Raw genomic sequence first — 19,718 nt, 5'->3', positions numbered from 1 at the left:
TGTACGTGTGTGTTGGTGCTCGGTAAGCAGACTGTGTCTGGCCTCATGAAGGTAACAGTCTTTTTAATATCTTTATAGTCTGGAGGAAGGGGTTAATCCTGTCAGGTTCTGTGACGAATAAACCCGTCGACTTTGTACAGAAATGGCAAAGAAAACTCTATAAACGCCACAAAAAAGTTTATCATGGAAGATAAAAAAGAGTGGGGGTATATATATATATATATATATATATATATATATATATATATATATAATGACAGGATGGCGCATAAGTGAAATCGGCATCATACCCCTTCACCAGGTAGCGCATGGCACATTATATGGCACTTAAAATATGGGTACACCTGGTGGACACTTCTACACTTAGTCTTCTAACTTCTCAAGAAGGGGGGTTGCATGTGTAAGGCTTTCTTTACACAAACGTGTTTTTATTTGATGGATTTTTTGTTTTCTCTTGGCATGCTGTATTTGTTTTTGTTTGTTTCCCCAACATTTTGGTGTGTTTTTTTTTTTATTATTATAATATGAGGGAATGTACTCAGCCCAGTGTTTCGCACACACCGGTAAAGCCGCGTCACCATAGGATACGGCACATTCATTGACGTACTTGCCTCTTGAAGGGGTTATCCAGCAAAAACTTTTTTTTTTTTTTTTTTTATAAATGTGCCCAAGTTGTGCCCTAGACGTATGCAGTAAAAGAGATGGGCTTGATTGACAGCCAGGCGGTAAGTCAAAAGTTTATTCAAATGACTGTGAAGCGCTAAGTGAGAATTCTGATTATCAATACATAGTAAGGTAATGCTGTGCATGTGGAAAAAATTAATATAAATGTAAGACTCTATTTTGAGTTAATATCGTCTAAGCAAACTTGTTATATTTTACTTTATATGCATTTTTGTTATCAGTTGATAGAAGTAATCGCCCTCTGCATGTAGCCATGTGTGTTGTTTGCACTGCAGCATGTGGAGCAGATACAGTTCCTTATTATGGACTCCCAGGTACCATGACCATTAGAGATGAGCGAACTTACAGTAAATTCGATTCGTCACGAACATCTCGGCTCGGCAGTTGATTTTTCCTGCATAAATGAGTTCAGCTTTCAGGTGCTCCCGTGGGCTGGAAAAGGTTGATACAGTCCTAGGAGACTCTTTCCTAGGACTGTATCCACCTTTTCCAGCCCACCGGAGCACCAGAAAGCTGAACTAATTTATGCAGGAAAAGTCAGCAACCGCCGAGCCGAGAAGTTCGTGACGAATCGAATTTACTGTAAGTTCGCTCATCTCTAATGACCATATTGATTTACAACATGGCTGAAGTGTGTAGTTTTGTTAAAAGTATGTCGCGAGGAATATTCTCTAAGTCATATGTGGAAGGCTTATGCTGTTGTGATAATTTTGCAGCCAATGTTCAGTCCGTAACTTCAGACAGTCATAATTCGGTCAGGATCCAAGGAATTTTTTCACCGTTTACTTCAGAGGAGCACCATGGAGATCCGGAGAGATGTCGACTTACAGGTCTGTAATTTATATTTGCAAACCAATAATATAAGTGGTTTACCTTGGCTGTATTACTTATGTTAGCCTAAAATGTTTCATGCAGTGGTGGCAAAAGCGTAGTGTCCAAGGTTGTTTATACAGTACAGTGAACCCTCAACTTACAATGGCCTCAACATACAATGGTTTCAACATACAGTGGTCTTTTCTGGACCATTGTAACTTAAAACCAGACTCAACATCCAATGTTACAGACAGTCCAGATCTGAGAAACATGTCAATGGCTGGAAGAACCGACCAATTAGAATGGGCATTCACTGGTAAAACGCCTGTATTACTGAAGTACATGCACTGACTGGCTGTCTGGTAGCGCCTCCCTACAGTACAGGGAGGTATTATATGTTCTGTACCACTCTTTACCTGTGCCACAGTTAGCTGCTCTTTTGGACACCAAGTAAGGGCGGCTCCATTTTACTTTTTTAGGACATTGCGTGTACTGTACAGGACCCTGAAGAAGCTCCTGTCCTCTACATAGACAGTGATTACAGATCTTTCTTACTTTTATATGTAAGGACTTGCTTTATCTAAATTAGTTAACTACTTATTTTTGTTTTAATCCTCACTTTTTCCTATTTTTGGATGACATTTCGGTGGCTTCAGAACCAATTTCCATAGAGTTCTGGTCTCAACATACAATGGTCTCAACAATGGTCATCCTGGAACCAATGAATATTGTAACTTGAAGGACCACTGTATAAGAGTAGCATATTCCACAGTGCTTAACATTTTATAGGTTACACCCAGTGACAAACTAATATTTCTAATGAAAGGAATGTTGGCTTATGACATATGAGCGAATAGGAGTAAAAGTGATTCTTCTGCACGGTCGTCTAGCAATCTCTTATACTAAATAGGGTATTTCAAATAAGGCTGTATGAGCCTTGCATCCAACCAGTATCTGTTGAAGATGAATGAAGGGATGACCTTCTGAGAAATAATAGTGATCAAAGTACAGGAGTCAGTTTTTAAAATGTGATAGGCCTGCAACATGTGTTTTAACCCCTTAACGACGCAGGACGTATATTTACGTCCTGCGCCGGTTCCCGCGATATGAAGTGGGATGGCGCCGCAATCCTGCATCATATCGCGTCGGTCCCGGCGCTCATCAACGGCCGGGATCCGCGACTAATACCACACATCGCCGATCGCGGCGATGTGCGGTATTAACCCTTTAGAAGCGGCGGTCAAAGCTGACCGCCGCTTCTAAAGTGAAACTGAAAGTGACCCGGCTGCTCAGTCGGGCTGTTCGGGACTGTCGCCGTGAAATCGCGGTGTCCCGAACAGCTGAACGGTCACCGGGAGGGCCCTTACCTGCCTCCTCGGTGTCCGATCGACGAATGACTGCTCCGTGCCTGAAATCCAGGCAGGAGCAGTCAAGGGCCGATAATGCTGATCACAGGCGTGTTAATACACGCCAGTGATTAGCATAGGAGATCAGTGTGTGCAGTGTTATAGGTCCCTATGGGACCTATAACACCGCAAAAAAAAAGTAAAAAAAAAAGTGTTAATAAAGGTCATTTAACCCCTTCCCTAATAAAAGTTTGAATCACCCCCCTTTTCCCATAAAAAAAAAATAAAACCGTGTAAAAAAAATAAAAATAAACATATGTGGTATCGCCGCGTGCGTAAATGTCCGAACTATAAAAATATATCGTTAATTAAACCGCACGGTCAATGGCGTACGTGCAAAAAAATTCCAAAGTCCAAAAAAGCGTATGTTGGTCACTTTTTATACCATAAAAAAAATGAATAAAAAGTGATCAAATAGTCCGATCAAAACAAAAATCATACCGATAAAAACTTCAGATCACGGCGCAAAAAATGAGTCCTCATACCGCCCTGTACGTGGAAAAATAAAAAAGTTATAGGGGTCAAAAAATGACATTTTAAACGTATAAATTTTCCTGCATGTAGTTATGATTTTTTCCAGAAGTGAGACAAAATTAAACCTATATAAATAGGGTATCATTTTAACTGTATGGACCTACAGAATAATGTTAAGGTATCATTTTTACCGAAATATGCACTGCGTAGAAACGGAAGCCCCCAAAAGTTACAAAATGTCGTTTTTTTTTTCGATTTTGTCGCACAAGGATTTTTTTTTCCGTTTCGATGTGCATTTTTGGGTAAAATGACTAATGTCACTGCAAAGTAGAATTGGCGACGTAAAAAATAAGCCATAATATGGATTTTTAGGTGGAAAATTGAAAGGGTTATGATTTTTAAAAAGTTAAGGAGGAAAAAAAGAAAGTGCAAAAACGGAAAAACCCTGAGTCCTTAAGGGGTTAAAGGGGTACCCCGCTCCTAGACATCTTGGATAGGGGATAAGATCTCTGATTGCGGGGGTCCCGCCGCTTTGGACCCCCCCCGCCATCTCGGCTGTGGCACCCCAGACATCTGGTGCATGGAGCGAACTTCGCTCCGTGCCGGATGAATGGCGATGCAGGGCAGATGCTCGTGATGGCACAGACATGCCCCCTCAATGCAAGTCTATGGGAGGGGGTGTGACGTCCATCACACTCCCTCCCATAAACTTGCATTGAGGGGGATAGGGTTGTCTAGGGGCGGAGTGCCCCTTTAAGGGCTTGCTGGGAATCATTCTGATTATTTGGGGTATCACATTGCAGAGAATTGGTGCAGCATGAGAAAAGGAGAAATCCTAGTTATAGATCATTGGCATAATGTTGGACACAGACTGGGAAATCTGGGTGACAGGTATGTGTTTATTTTAGTATGTGGGGGGTGGGACAGGGAGATTACTGGCCTATTCATAGGATAGTGGATAACAAGCTGATCAATGAGAGTCGGACCGATGGGACCCCGCTGATCCAGAGAACAGGGATATAATACTCCCAGAATGAAGGGCACACTGCATTGCGCAGCTCTATGTATCCTTCATTGTGCATTGATGGGGGTCCCAGTGGTCGGACCCTCACCGATCAGCATGTTACCCCCTATCCTATGGATAGGGGATAACATGCTGAGATGGTAATTCCCCTTTTAAAGCTTGAAAATTACTGTGTACTGCCTGTTGCTCAACTTTCCTAGTCTCCTGAAGAGACTATATGTGAAATCAGGGTGACAGGGAGAAGGTACCCCCCCATACTAAAATACTCTTCTGCATCCTTAGTAAATACTATGGGGACTGGCACAAGGTGGATGTATCCATGTAGGCTGGACAGGTTGGCATATTTTCTTCATTCAAAATAGATTTTAGAGAAATCAGTTTTGAGAGAGTGTGACCAATAAGCTATGGTACTAAAGGTGAAAATGTTTCAGAGCTTTGCCATTTTCACAGGAAGGAAAAAACTCTGGAGATGATTTTGAGTTGCAGGATGTTAAGGGAAAAGAAGAGTAAAGGGAAAATGTGATTTGAACATGACCACTGGGCAGTGGACATGCTGCCTAGATGTCATGTTACTACCACATACTGAAATGAAATGGAAATGTCAGATTTAGGTACATTTTACTGTAAGCGTATGTTCACACTGAGGAATTGGAGAGGAATTTCCACGAGTAATTCTGCTCGCTTTTTCCTCTCCAAATCATTCAGCAGTGAAATCCCCATAGAGCTGTGCAGAATTTCTGCCCCTCAGTTCACACTGAGGAATTTCCTCAAGCAGAATACTGATGAGGAAGTCTGTTCCGCTTGAAGAAAGAACATGTTCTTTCTTTCAGGCGGAATCAGCGTCGTTCTCCCATAGAGATGAATGTTATTTATTAATTTTTTTCAGTCAGAAGCATTTCCACATGGAATTCGCACGGAATTTCCGCATGAAAAAAAAATAAAAATTCTGAATAAAAATACTTGATAATCCTCCTCCGCATAAAACCTGTATTTCCGCGTGAAATCTCTGTGAGTTCTTGTGGAAAAGTAACAATATTTTGAGGCAGAACATTTCTGCTTGAATTCCGCCCCAATTCCTCAGTGTGAACATACCCTAAGGGATTATTCAACTTACTGTATTTGCTCAGTTAAAAAAAAAAATATATATATATATAGTTTTTTTAAGGAGCAAACTCTTGAAAAAACTGCCTCATTTTTTCAGGAGTTTTCTCCTTTAAAAAAAATGGAAAAATCTTGCGATAAATAGTCAGCAGTGGAGTCTAAAATGAACAAAAAAAATGTAAATCACAGGATTCTGTAGTAAATACCCAGTTTCAAAATATGCTTCACAGAAGGGGTATAACAACTTAAAACTTAACATTTATTGTGCTAATTAAAAGACAGGACCCCACTGACAACAATACAACAGAAAAAGTAGTCACACCGGACCCAGAGGCCATAGATTGTGGACAGCAATCTGAGTCAGTCACAAGGCCAAGGTGATGGTCAGGGAGTGATAGGGGATAAGCAATATGAGACCAGGGTGGGTAGGGCTGTGGCCCTAGTATACCCTATCAGGGAGATGTCGTGCCACTACCCCTGCTCGCTCAGGGAACTGTCGGGGCACTCGTCCTAGAAAGGACGACCCCTGCCCCGGTCTACCCCTTTGTCAATCCCTGTATTAAGAAAAAGTCAGCCCGCCCGCCCAACGCGTTTCCCCCAAATCACTGGGTTCGTCAGGGGCTACAGAGCATAAACAGCCAGTGTCACAAATATCCGCTACAATTTAGTGACACAGAGTGTAAGATGAAAGCCGAGGCCAAAAAGGTGCAACAATTACAATAAAGTGCACCATATAAAGTAAACAAAATAAAACACACCGCAACCACAACCCATCCGTTTAGGCACCCCTCAAAAACAAGTAATAGTGCAGGGAGTAGCGATGTGCTAATGACCCAGAGCAGAGCCCTGCTCCTGGGTATTGACTCACGTGACCCACAGTGGCGGTCTGCGAGATGCTGGCATCTGTAGTGGCAGAATGCACAGCTATGGCGTCTGTTTTCCGCTGGTTTGATCAGCGAAAGAGGAGCCCTCTTATAGCACTTACCTAATCAGACGCTGCTACGCTCGGATCGCGCACCACTACCGGATGCCGACGTCACGCTGGTGAGTCTGCATCACTTCCGGGGGCGCGTCACCAGTACAGAGCGGAGCGTCTGCCGTTGCCTGGCGACACCATAGTGCTAGGTGCAGGCGTCGTCCGCAACTATGTAAACAATGACAGAAAGAGTATTTTGGGGGCTGGATCTGGGGCATCAGTGGTAAGTAAAACATAGAGGTAGTACAATCCTACTAATTGGGGACATGTTAGTCAGTGTCGGGTAACTGAAAAAATATTAATTAACCTTCAGACAGGTAGATTCAGAGTACCAAGTGAGTAAATCATTATAGTAGAAATAAAAAATAATAAAACATAGTAATAACAAGGGTGTGAATGGCGGAGGAACCATAGAGATAGGCCAAGTGATGGAGTGACAGGGCATGAGGGTATAGGCTCAAATTGACCATATACATATCTCAGCTATAAGAAACATGCGTAACTTAATTTCTCATTTAAGTCTTTCGGGGACTGAGTCTGGAGACGAAAAATCCACTGGGCCTCTTTTTGCAAGATCAATTTGTCCCAGTCCCCTCCCCTAAGGGGGGGTCTTACCAGCTCAATCCCCACAAAGGTCACCACTTTTGGGTCCCCCCCGTGGCTGTCACAGACATGTCTTGCCAAGGGTTTATCTGCTTGATTTGCAATATCCCTCAAATGCTCCCCTATCCTCCTTCTCAGTTCACGCTTGGTTTTGCCGATATACTCAAGACCACATATACAATTGGCCTTGTATACCACCCCCTTGCTCCGACAGTTTATGAAATCACGGATATTGAATGTGCCCCCTGTGATGGAACTCCTGAAGGTCTTGGTCACTGCAATGTGGTTACATGCAATACACCCACTGCATCTAAAGCAGCCCTTGATACTGCGGTCTAGCCAAGTATGTCCTTGATTGGGTCTGGAGAAATGGCTGCGAACAAGTCTGTCCCGCAGATTCCGACCCCGCCGGAAAGAGATCTGTGGGCGAGTGTCCAAGACCTCCTGGAGATCTTTATCCATCAGTAGGACATGCCAATACTTTTCAATAATGGCTCTGACCTGCGGGGTGCCACTGTCAAAAGTAGCCACTATCCGTGTGATGTCTTTACCTGATGTTTTTTGTCGGGGTGCAAGGAGTGAATTGCGTTCTTTGTTCATAGCCTCCTGATATGCTTTCCTTAACACCCAATCGGGGTACCCCCGTTCTCTGAACCTCTTCCGTAAGTCAGTAGCCTGCTTTTTGAACTCCGAATCTGTAGAGCAGTTGCGCTTGATGCGCAGGTACTGTCCTTTCGGAATCCCTCGGCAGACAGATCTGGGGTGATGACTATCCCAGTTTAGTAGTGAATTTGTGGATGTGGGCTTGCGGTATATCGTGGTGTCCAATCCACCAGAGTCATTTCTCGAGATCAGAACATCGAGAAATGGGATCTGGTCCTTGTGAATCTCAAAAGTAAAACGTAATCCCAGATCATTGTGATTAAGAGCATCCACAAACTCTCTAAACTGGATTGATGATCCATTCCAAAGAATGAATATATCATCAATATAGCGCGCCCACAGACCGACCAGCTCCGTATAGCGTAGAAGACTCTCACCAAAAACAATTGATTCCTCCCACCACCCAAGGTAGAGATTTGCATAGGTGGGGGCGCAGGGGCTCCCCATCGCGGTCCCCCGCGTTTGATGGTAAATACGCCTATCAAAGAGGAAATAATTTCTGGTGAGAGTAAAGCGCAAAAGTTCGGAAACTAGTCGGCTGTGGGCGTGAAATTGAACACCCCTTGTTTGAAGAAAGAAGTCAACCGCTGCCATCCCAAGATCATGTGGGATGGAGGTGTACAGAGATTCGACGTCTATGCTCGCCAGTAGGCAGTCACCCTCAAGGGATAAACCATCCAATTTTTGCAATAGGTCTGTAGTATCTCTGGTGTAGGAAGGTAATGCCATTACAAAGGGTTTTAGTATGTTATCAATATAGATACCCACATTCTGAGTGATGTTTCCTACACCAGAGACAATTGGACGACCCTTGAGGGGAGATGTGCCCTTGTGGACCTTGGGTAAAGCATAGAACGTTGAGATACGAGGAAAACGGGGTACCAAAAAGTCTATCTCTTCATCACTTAGTAAGTTGAGGCCTTTGGCCCCCTCCACTATTTGTTTGAGTTCAGAGAGATAGACCTCTGTGGGATTTCCCTCCAGAGTCTCATAACTGGTGGTGTCCGCTAGTAAAGTGAGACACATTTCGCGGTACTGTGACCAGTCCATGACCACAATGTTACCCCCCTTGTCGGAGGGTTTTATGGTCAGGGACTGGTCATGTTCCAATGACTGGAGGGCCATCATCTCCCCATGTCTAAAATTGGTATGTCTGTCAGAATGAATCTGTTCAAGTTCACCAGTCACAAGTCCCAAAAAAACGTCAATGCATGAGATATCCCCGGCCGGGGGCATCTTTGTGCTCTTATTCCTGAGAGTCGTGAAAGGACCCTGACCACTGGTAGCCTCATTCTCTGATAGCAAGCCCACCAGCATGTCAGCGCCCTGTAATACATCCCTGGGCACTCCCAGTTCAAGAGCCCTCCTCCTCTCAATGTTCAGATAATGCTTATGCCATTGTAGTTTACGTGTAAATAAGTTCAGGTCCTTAACCCAGTTAAATTTGTTGAAGGTGTTTGTAGGGACAAAGCCAAGACCCTTACTGAGGATGCACATGAACAAAAAAAATGGTCTGAAATTGCTAATTTTTGGTTACCTCACATCCCAGGAAAAAAGGAACAAGAAGAGTTTAAAAAGTCACACATATTCAAAATTGGTATCCATAAGAACTACAGATCACATCACAAAAAATGGATGTTCATAGAGCTCCGTATATCGAAAATTATAATTGTAAACATACAATTACAATTACAATTGTAAACATACATATTTTGTTAAAGTTTGAGGCTTTTTAAAAGTAGTATAACAATGGAAAATGTGTGATATATATTATTTTAATTGTATTGACCCACAGAATGACAATAACGTGTCATTATTACTAGGGATCGACTGATATTGATTTTTTTAGGGCCAATACCGATATGTTAACTTTGTGGCTGATAGCCGATAACTTATACCGATATTCCGGTATAAGTTATCGGCTATCCCCCCCCACGGCCCCGCAGAAGCCGCTGCAGATCAATGATTTAAAGCGGGCGCTTTAAATCAATGAACTGCAGCAGCTTTTTGTGGGGCCAGAGACCACCGCCGCCACCCGCTACTCTCCTCCTGCCTGTCCTGGGGTCCTCCCTAGTCCAACCACCGCCGCTGCCCCATTGCCTCCCCCATCCCGGTTTTATAATTACCTGTTCCCGAGCCCGCGCTACTTCTGGCTCCGGCGGCGTCCTGAGCTGTCACTGTGCGCACTGACGGTGACGTCGAGTTGAGGACGTCACTCGTCATTGCGCTGAGCAGCGCACAGCAATAGCGCAGGACGTCGCAGGAGCCAGAAGTAGCGTGGACCCCAGGAACAGATAATTATAAAACCAGGGATGGGGGAGGCAATGGGGCAGCGGTGGTCTCGGGCCGGGGGGGCGGGGCATTATTGGCAAGGTAATTGCCGATAACGATAATGTCAAAAATCGTCAATATCGGCCGATAATATCGGCAAAACCGATAATCGGTCGATCCCTAATTATTACCATAAAGTGCAAACAAAACGACCTAAAGTTGCAAAATAAGTTATTTTTTTTTTTTTTTTTTTTTTTTCAATTACCCACCATAAATAATAATTTTTGGTTGCGCCTTACATTTTATGGTAAAAAGAAAGGTGTCTTTACAAAGTACAATTGGTTTTGCAAAAAACAAGTCTTCAAATGGCTCTGTGGATGTTATAAGAGTTATGTCTCTTAGAAGGCGAGGAGAGAAAAACTAAAACTCAAAATTTCCTGTGGCTTCAAGGTCAAAATGGTCTGTGTCTTTAAAGGAGTACTTCAGTGGAAAACAATTTTTTTTTTTTTTCAAATTTACTTCTATAAAAAAAAATCTTAATCCTTCCAGTTCTTATCAGCTGCTGTTTTCTCCAGAGGAAGTTGTATAGTTCTTTCCAGTCTGACCACAGTGCTTTCTGCTGACACCTCTATCCATGTCAGGAACTGTCCAGAGCAGGAGAAAATCCCCATAGCAAACCTCTCCTGCTCTGGACAGTTCCTAACACGGACATACCGTGTTTCTCCGAAAATAGGACCGGGACTTATATAAATTTTAGCCCCAAAAAACACACTAGGGATAATTTTCAGGGTAGGGCTTATTTATTTACGGTAAGGTATGCACATTGAACAACATGGCGGGTTCCACGGTATTTACCCCCCCCCCCCATGTGATATGCGCGAGCGGCGCATATCACATGATGATAATGGGGGTGTAAATGCCCCCCAACGTCCCTAACCCCCCCCCATCACCCCACCCCACCCTACTCCCGCCGGTTTACTCCAGTGGAAAATAATTTATTTTCAAATCAACTGGTGCCAAAAAGTTCAACAGATTTGTAAATTACTTCTATTAAAAAAATGTTTTCATCATTCCAGTACATATCAGCTGCTGTATGCTGCAGAGGAAGTTGTATTTATTTCTGGAGTTTTTCCAGTCTGACCACAGTGCTCTCTGCTGACAGCTCTGTCCGTATCAGGAATTGCCTAAGTACAAGCAAATCCCTATAGCAAACCTCTCCTGCTTTGGACAGTTCCTGATATGGACAGAGGTTTCAGCTGATAGCACTGTGGGTCAGACTGAAAAGAATTCCAGAAAAACAACTTCCTCTGTAGTATACAGCAGCTGATAAGTACTGGAAGGATTATTAAATAGAAGTAATTTACAAATCTGTTTAACTTTCTGGCACCAGTTGATTTAAAGAAGAAAAAATAAATAAAAGGTCTTCTACCGGAGTACCCCTTTAAGGTAAAAATGACATGATCATTTGTCAACTTGGGCAAGTCAGAACATGAATCTGTCTGGGTGACTGGTTGGATCAAAATTTTTACAAATAAATTACCATATAGAGTGGGCATGTGTAGAAATTAACTTACTAAATATAACCAATACCCTATTAAAATTTACCTTTTATTATATCTTATTAAAATATTACAATTTTTAAATCTCCAGCGATCTGCTGTATATATAGATAATTAATGATGCTCACATAAACCTGATAACCATATGTGTCAGAGGTATGTATATTTGGACAATAATATATATATAAATCACCAATACAATAAAGCAATAACGTTGGATGGCACTTACATATTGTGGATCATGCTTTCTTTTCAGTCCTATGGGGGAGACTGTCATAGGGTAAGATAAAGTTAGAATATTGCTCTGATGTATTCAATATTGATGATGTAATCTAACTGACACTCCTATTACAACAGATCCTCACCCTACCTAACAGCGGGGGAGGCGCCCCCACTTCAACCGTTGACTCTCCACTCCCTATAGCTGACTATAACCATAGTATACATGCATGACAATACAAAGCATACCTTTAATGTATATAATGATGCATCATTATACAGCACATCTATGTGTACAAAAAGTGATAAATAATAGTAAATAAATAAATGAATCCTTCACCAAATCATGAGATAATGGAACAAAAATAAATGAAGGATAAAATGTAAACCTTTAGAGTACCTCTACGCGTTTCCCCCACCGGCAATAAGCTAGTACCCGGGGTTCCTCAGGAGGTTTTTACCAAAAAAGGTACTGTGCAGGAGCAAGTGGAGACAATGTCACAAAAAATCATTGACCCACAAGTATTTTCTGCACAGGGAGGCATGCATACAATCAAACTGCATGCCACACTATATTCAGCCATTATGCCCATATTTATAGTAAGGATGATAACTCACATTGTGTTCACGTGTGATGCTGGCCAGCGTCTCCATGTGAGGCTCCAAACAACAATCGTCACTTCCGGGTATCAGCCGGAAGTGACGTAGATGATCCGTCGAGTGGGGCACATAGAAATGTCTCTATACGGGCAAAATTAATCAAATATGACTAATACCCCTAGTGAAAAGGACATATGGTACACTCGGTGTTCTTATTAGTGAGTTATACCAATTTTTGAAATTATATTTCATAGATGGAAACCGGAAATGACGGATGCGTTCCACCGGTTCTTGTTAGGTGGAACGCAACTCATCTCGTATCCTCCTGACCATGAATATGACGAGTGCGTTCCACCGGTTCTCTCCAGGTGGAGCGCAACTCGTCCACCTCATTTATAATTATAGATGTGTCCAGTGCGTCCCACCTAGACAGCAACTGGAACGCATACATGATGATACATCTATAAATTGGTTAAATCACATAAAAATTGTTAATACACAAAATATATTTAGTTTTGGTTAAATATGGAGATAACGTTTCCAAGAAATTGGGCAGACTGTTTTTTATGTAATATATATATTACCATAGACAATGTTTAGGCTGGACATAAGTTATAGAACTGTAAGAACCTCTAGTACAAAAGAGGAGAGAAGAGGAAAGAAACGAAAGAGAGGAATGAAGGAGAAATAAAATTCTTCCAATATTCTCTAAAAATACTAATACCCCACAGTTCATGATTACAACATTCCTGGACCTTAGAACCAGGATTTTTTGGCCAGTTTTCTTTTTCCCACGGAACATATACAAACATGTTTGTTGCTCATTTCTATCCATGTCATATAAAATGAAATGAAGTAATTTAAATAAATATTGCCAGTGTTCATTCAATAAAGCTCTGAAATGTCAATTGATCATTGAGTCCTTTAGGAAAGACGCAATCCATCCTAAAAATCCATTGTGTTTCTTTTCTCAACATGGCTCTATCCCAATCTCCACCCCTTGCATTTTTTCTTACCATCTCTATGACTTTAAAAGTAAGACACCTTGTGTCACCCTCATGATACTCCCAAGTATGACGTGCCACAGAGGTGTCCCTCCTATGTCTCACGTCACCAAGGTGTTCCCCCACTCTACGTCTCAGCTCCCTTCTTGTCTTGCCTACGTAGTTTTTGGGGCAGGGGCAGGAGATTAAATATATCAGACCAACGCTTCTACAATTGGCAAAATCTCGAATGAAATATGTTTTACCGGTTACGGCGCTGCTGAAAGTTCTACCCTGACCAATATATGGACATGCCACACAGCCGCTACATCTGAAGGTACCCGTAGGTCTTCTGTCCAACCAGGTACCCTCCGGTGCAGGGCGACTATAGTGGCTATGTATAATCCGATCACCTATAGAGCGTCCTCTTCTGTAAGTCACAGAGGGTCTATGGGTCACAAAGTCTGCTACATCAGGATCAGCCAGTAGGACACCCCAGTGGCGTCTTAGCACTGTCATTACTTTCTGGTTTTGATTGTCATAAGTACCTATCAAACGTATGATTTTTCCTTCATCCGTTTTTTGTTTAGGGGTAAGAAGAGAAACTCTATCACGGGTGCATGCATCTTTAAAAGCCTGTGTCAGGGGTGCGGATGGATATCCTCTATCAGTAAATCTCCTTTTTAGATCCTGTGCCTGATCATAGAAATCCTCAGGATTCGAACAATTTCGACGTAATCTAAGGTACTGACCTTTTGGTATACCCATTTTTTGTTTGGTGGGATGGTAGCTGTCCCATCTTAGTAGGCTGTTAGAGGCAGTGGGTTTTCTATAGGTTTTTGTACTTAGATATCCATCTGGCCCCTTTTTTTTTATAATAACATCCAAAAATGGAAGGCTAGTGAGACTAAATTCGCTGGTAAAGGTGAGACCGATGTTATTGATATTTAGTTCCTCCACAAACCTCTTAAAAGAAATATCCGTACCTGCCCAGAGTATCAGGATGTCATCAATATAACGCCCCCAGAAAATTATCTGGGGGTTCCACCAAAGATCTTCTTCCCCAAAAACAACGGTGTCCTCCCACCAGCCCTACTGGATCTCTACTGTGTACTGCTGTGTGTTAGTGCTGCTTGAGTGCCTGCAGTCCTTTTGAGATAGTCCTTGTTCAATTTGAGATAGTCCTTGAATGTGCCATTATGTAGTAGTAGTAAGGTTGATGGTTGTATCTATTCTTGTCTGAAATGATAAAAAGCTTTATCTCACACACTACAATTTTCACACATGTTGACAAATCTCCATGTGATGCTTCTTCCTGAAATAGAGCCTTTTATGGTGACCCAAAGTCTTGCTGACTATTGATGTTTGTAAAGGCCCTTTAATACGGGTTGATTATTAGGCAAATGAGTGTTCCTAGGAATGCTTCCCAGTAATCGGCCTATGTAAAAGAGACAGCGATCGGCTGTCAAATGAGCAAATGCTTGTCTGTTGGCTGATTGGAGCTTTTGTGCAACTATTTAACCCTTAACACACACTACGGGGCTTCCAAGTGAGCTCAGGAGTGATAATGAAAGAAAAGTTTTTTTTTTTTTTTTTTTTGCAAAGCTGATGGTTGATAGGCTAATGTGACAGTGAGCTTTCCTATTGTTAACATGGACTCCAACCATTTGCTACATCATAACAGAAGGTGTTAAAATTGCTGAAAGAGCGTTTAATGAACACGTTTCCAAGTGTCACTCAGCCCCTCTCAACATTAAGGCACTAATCTCCCTGTATATAGTGTGCGCTGCAGACACACTCAGCTATTTTGCATAGGTTCAAGTTTGCCTCAGAAAAGAGGCAATAGGCATATATACTTAGGAGATAGAAGGAAGGTAAATGTGTTTTAATGTCTTTTAGTTTTCCTAAGCAATTTGGAAATATGGGGTATTTTTGGGCTACCTTTGCCTAGTCTATGGAAATTCATTAAAATTAACCCTCCATTTACTAGTCTTATGTCTATTGAACCATACACCAGCTCTGTTGTATACATGCACAATCATGGCAGGCCTGGTAGAGCTGCCCATGTGGTAACAGAACCCCATAGATTACTTTGTTAGCACAGTCACACTTCATGCCATGGAAACATATATAGATGGTCAATATTGGGTTAATTAAGTTGCTTGAGGTTAGGAAAATAGGTCTATTTATTTTATAAAAATGCCTCAATGCAACAATGCTCAGTGTCTGTGTATGGTATTGCAGCTGATAACTTAATTCCGTAAACTGCAAGCCTATTGCCCCCATTTAGGCTTAGGCTATCCATTGACTCTATTTAAACTATGCACAAGTTGTGCATGATTAGGTTTGTTTCTTATTAAAATTTGTTGGGAAACAATATATATTTATAGAACAAGTCAATGAAGTGCTAAGATCAGAACAACGTAGGGATATGCTGTCACCGAAAATATGCTGTGCCTTCGATGTTTACCATTACATCCAGTATGATCTGACTGTGTTGCCATAGGGAACCTTTTATCATGATGTTGATGTGGCCTAAAGCAGATCAGGTTGTGAGAAACCTTGTGCCTAGCAAAAAATATATGTTTCTTTAATACTAAGGCTATTAATGGGAAGCTGCAGAGAGGCCCATCATTTTCTTATCATTTCTTGAATAGTGCCACATATAGAGCTGCTTATCCAGCAAAAGTACTAGATACACAAATTATGTGTAAATCAGGGTTTTAAACCATGAATTCTTGAGGTCCTAGAGAAACTGTAGTACCAGCTAATGGAAGGATAAGCAGCATACAAGGACACCAGAATCGGTACAGGAACTTCCTAATGTTATTGGTTAATATATTATTCTTTTCTTTGAAGAAATAATAGGTTGAGGCAATAAAGTACATGAATGATTTATTCTCCGTCAGTTATGCCACTTTGTAGGACTTGGTGTTCTGAGTGCCCCCTAGTCTTAGGCATGTGTCCATGGCTCCAGTATATCTTGTTACCTCGTAAGTAGTGTTGGCATTCCTGCTTTCTCTACCATGGGTCATTTTGAAACTGTTTCGCAATTAAGTAAAGAACGTTGTGTAAACAAAAGCATCCCTGTAATCACCTAACCACTTTTATTTAAGTCATACTACCAGGAATGGGGACCCTATATGTGTATTAAAGGAAAACTGTCCACCTGTTCACCCATACTAAGCCCAATACACCGGGTTATAGTGTGGGTGAACAGGAGACCGATGAGGGGTCTCTGACTAATATACATACCTTCAGTCCTGCGCCCGGTCCCTCTAAAGATCAGCTTCTATCTTCGCTGAAGAAGGGCCCGCCGGCTGAATTTGAATATTCATGGTCGCTGGTCACATGAGTGCTCAGTAAGCAGCCCATTTTGATCTTAAAGGGGTACTCCGCTGCTCAGCTTGTGGAAAAAAACTGTTCCAAACGCTGGAGCCAGAGTCGGTAGCTCATGACGTCATAGCCCCACCCCCTCATGATGTCACACCCCACCCTTTCAATGCAAGTCTATAAGAAGGGGGCGTGACAGATGACAGTTTGTTCCAAACGCTGAGCAGTGGAGTACCCCTTTAACCCCTTAACGACTCAGGGTTTTTCCGTTTTTGCACTTTCGTTTTTTCCTCCTTACCTTTTAAAAATCGTAACCCTTTCAATTTTCCACCTAAAAATCCATATTATGGCTTATTTTTTGCATCACCAATTCTACTTTGCAGTGACTTTAGTCATTTTACCCAAAAATTCACTGCAAAACGGAAAAAAAAATCATTGTGCGACAAAATCGAAGAAAAAACGCCATTTTGTAACTTTTGGGGGCTTCCGTTTCTACACAGTGCATATTTCGGTAAAAATGACACCTTATCATTATTCTGTAGGTCCATACAGTTAAAATGATACCCTACTTATATAGGTTTGATTTTGTCGTACTTCTGGAAAAAATCATAACTACATGCAGAAAAATTTATATGTTTAAAAATGTCCTCTTCTGACCCCTATAACTTTTTTATTTTTTCCACATACAGGGCGGTATGAGGGCTCATTTTTTGCGCCGAAGTTTTTATCGGCATGATTTTTGTTTTGATCTGACTTTTTGATCACTTTTTATTCATTTTTTAATGGTATAAAAAGTGACCAAGATAAGCTTTTTTGGACTGTGGAATTTTTTTTACGTGTACGCCATTGACCGTGCGGTTTAATTGACGATATATTTTTATAGTTCGGACATTTACGCACGCGGCGATACCACATATGTTTATTTTTATTTACACTGTTTTATTTTTTTTATGGGAAAAGGGGGGTGATTCAAACTTTTATTAGGGAAGAGGTTAAATGACCTTTATTAACACTTTTTTTTTTTTTTTTTACTTTTTTTTTGCAGTGTTACAGGTCCCATAGGGACCTATAACACTGCACAGACTGATCTCCTATGCTGATCACTGGCGTGTATTAACATGCCTGTGATCAGTGTTATCGGCACTTGACTGCTCCTGCCTGGATCTCGGGCACAGAGCAGTCATTCATCGATCAGACACCGAGGAGGCAGGTAAGGGCCTGCCGCGATTTCACTGCGGCGGTCCCGAACAGCCCGACTGACTAGCCGGGATACTTTCGCTTTAGAAGCGGCAGGCAGCTTTGACCGCCGCTTCTAAAGGGTTAATACCGCACATTGCCGCGATCGGTGTGTGTGGTATTAGCCACGGGTCTCGGCCGTTGATGAGCGCCGGGACCGACGCGATGTGACGCGGGGTCGCAGCGCGACCCTGCTCCATATTGCGGGAGCCGGCGCAGGAGGTAAATATACGTCCTGCGTCGTTAAGGGGTTAAGGACCAGGGCGTTTCTTTGCAAATCTGACCTGTGTCACTTTGTGCATTAATAAGGCTGGGTTCACACTACGTTTTCTCCCATACGGGAGCGCATACGGCAGGGGGGAGCTAAAACCTCGCGCTCCCGTATGTCACCGTATGCGCTCCCGTATGTCATTCATTTCAATGAGCCGACCGGAGTGAAACGTTCGGTCCGGTCGGCTCATTTTTGCGCCGTATGCGCTTTTACAACCGGACCTCAAACCGTGGTTGACCACAGTTTTAGGTCCGGTTGTAAAAGCGCATACGGCGCAAAAAATTAGCCGACCGGACCGAACGTTTCACTCCGGTCGGCTCATTGAAATGAATGACATACGGGAGCGCATACGGTGACATACTGGAGCGCGAGCTTTTAGCTCCCCCCTGCCGTATGCGCTCCCGTATGGGAGAAAACATAGTGTGAACCCAGCCTAACTCTAGGATGCTTTTATCTATTTACCTTATTCTGATTCTTAGATTTGTTTTTTTCATGACCTATTCTATTTAATGATAGTGGTAAGTTTTTGTCAATACTTGCATCATTTCTTTGTGAAAAATACCCAAATTCCATGAAAAATTTCGCAATTTTCGAACTTTGAAACTCTCTGCTTGTGAGGAAATATGACATGCCAAATTATGTATTGATTCACATGTACAATAAGTCTACTTTATGCTTGCATGATAAGTTTGACATTTTTACTTTTTGAAGACATTAGAGGGCTTCAAAGTTTAGCAGCAATTTAGCAGTTTTTCATGAAAATTTAAAATGTATTGAATTTTTTTAGGGACCAGAATGAGATTTAGAAAATTTGTTAACCCTTTCGGTGTTGGGAGAAAAAGCCCCCAAAATTTGTAACCCAATTGCTCTCGATTAAGGAAATACCTCATATGTGGATGTTAAGTGCTCTGTGGGTACACTAGAGGGCTCAGAAGGGAAGGAGCAACAACCAGGCTTTTGGAGAGCAAATTTAGCTGGAATGGTTTTTGGGGGGCATGTCGCATTTAAGAAGCTCCCATGGTGCCAGAAAAGCAAAAAAAAAAAAAAACATGACACACTATTTGGGAAGCTACACCCCTTAAGGAACGTAACAAGGGGTACAGTGAGCCTGAACACCCCACAGGTGCTTGACAAACTTTCGTTAAAGTGGGCCGTGAAAATGAAAAATTTAATTTGGTATTTGTTTATGTGTCGGGGGGAGGGGGTGGTGGAGCTATTGGGGTTTGGGGTTTATGGTGTATGTGTGTGCGTGCACCTATCAATGGTGTGTGTTTGCTAAAACACACACCATTAACGAAAAAATATACGCCCTTCATTCTGAAAGGGGTTAATCACTAGAACATGACAGAAAATATGTTACGAAGTGTTCGGCCTCCTGTCAGATCCATATTTCCTTTTCTAGTGGCCACTTAAATTCAACTCTTAACAAATCGTCCTCTGTGGTAATCCACATCCATGATAGTGGCAGAATAGTATTTTCAGAACATCTTGAAGAGAAACTG

At 42.1% G+C, this 19,718-nt stretch overlaps 1 protein-coding gene across 8 annotated transcripts in view; it reads left to right on the top strand.

Moving 5' to 3' along the window:
- PMFBP1 (polyamine modulated factor 1 binding protein 1) overlaps positions 1 to 19,718 on the top strand; it is a 302,187-nt gene that overhangs the window by 30,814 nt on the left and 251,655 nt on the right. For 5 of the 8 annotated variants that reach the window (XM_056525902.1, XM_056525909.1, XM_056525905.1 and 2 more), the window contains exon 2: positions 1,401 to 1,514. In XM_056525902.1, the coding sequence (XP_056381877.1) occupies positions 1,485 to 1,514 (30 nt within the window). In that variant the 5' untranslated portion in view covers positions 1,401 to 1,484. Of the gene's footprint in view, positions 1 to 15; positions 52 to 704; positions 726 to 1,400; positions 1,515 to 13,768; positions 14,121 to 19,718 lie in introns of those variants that run through there. The other 3 variants (XM_056525901.1, XM_056525903.1, XM_056525906.1) reach the window with 3 other exon arrangements.

The sequence above is a fragment of the Hyla sarda genome, chromosome 6, assembly GCF_029499605.1.
Source record: "Hyla sarda isolate aHylSar1 chromosome 6, aHylSar1.hap1, whole genome shotgun sequence".
Lineage (NCBI taxonomy): Eukaryota > Metazoa > Chordata > Amphibia > Anura > Hylidae > Hyla > Hyla sarda.
The sequence above is the reverse complement of the archived record's forward strand: the minus strand, read 5'-3'. Positions and strand labels throughout refer to the sequence as shown.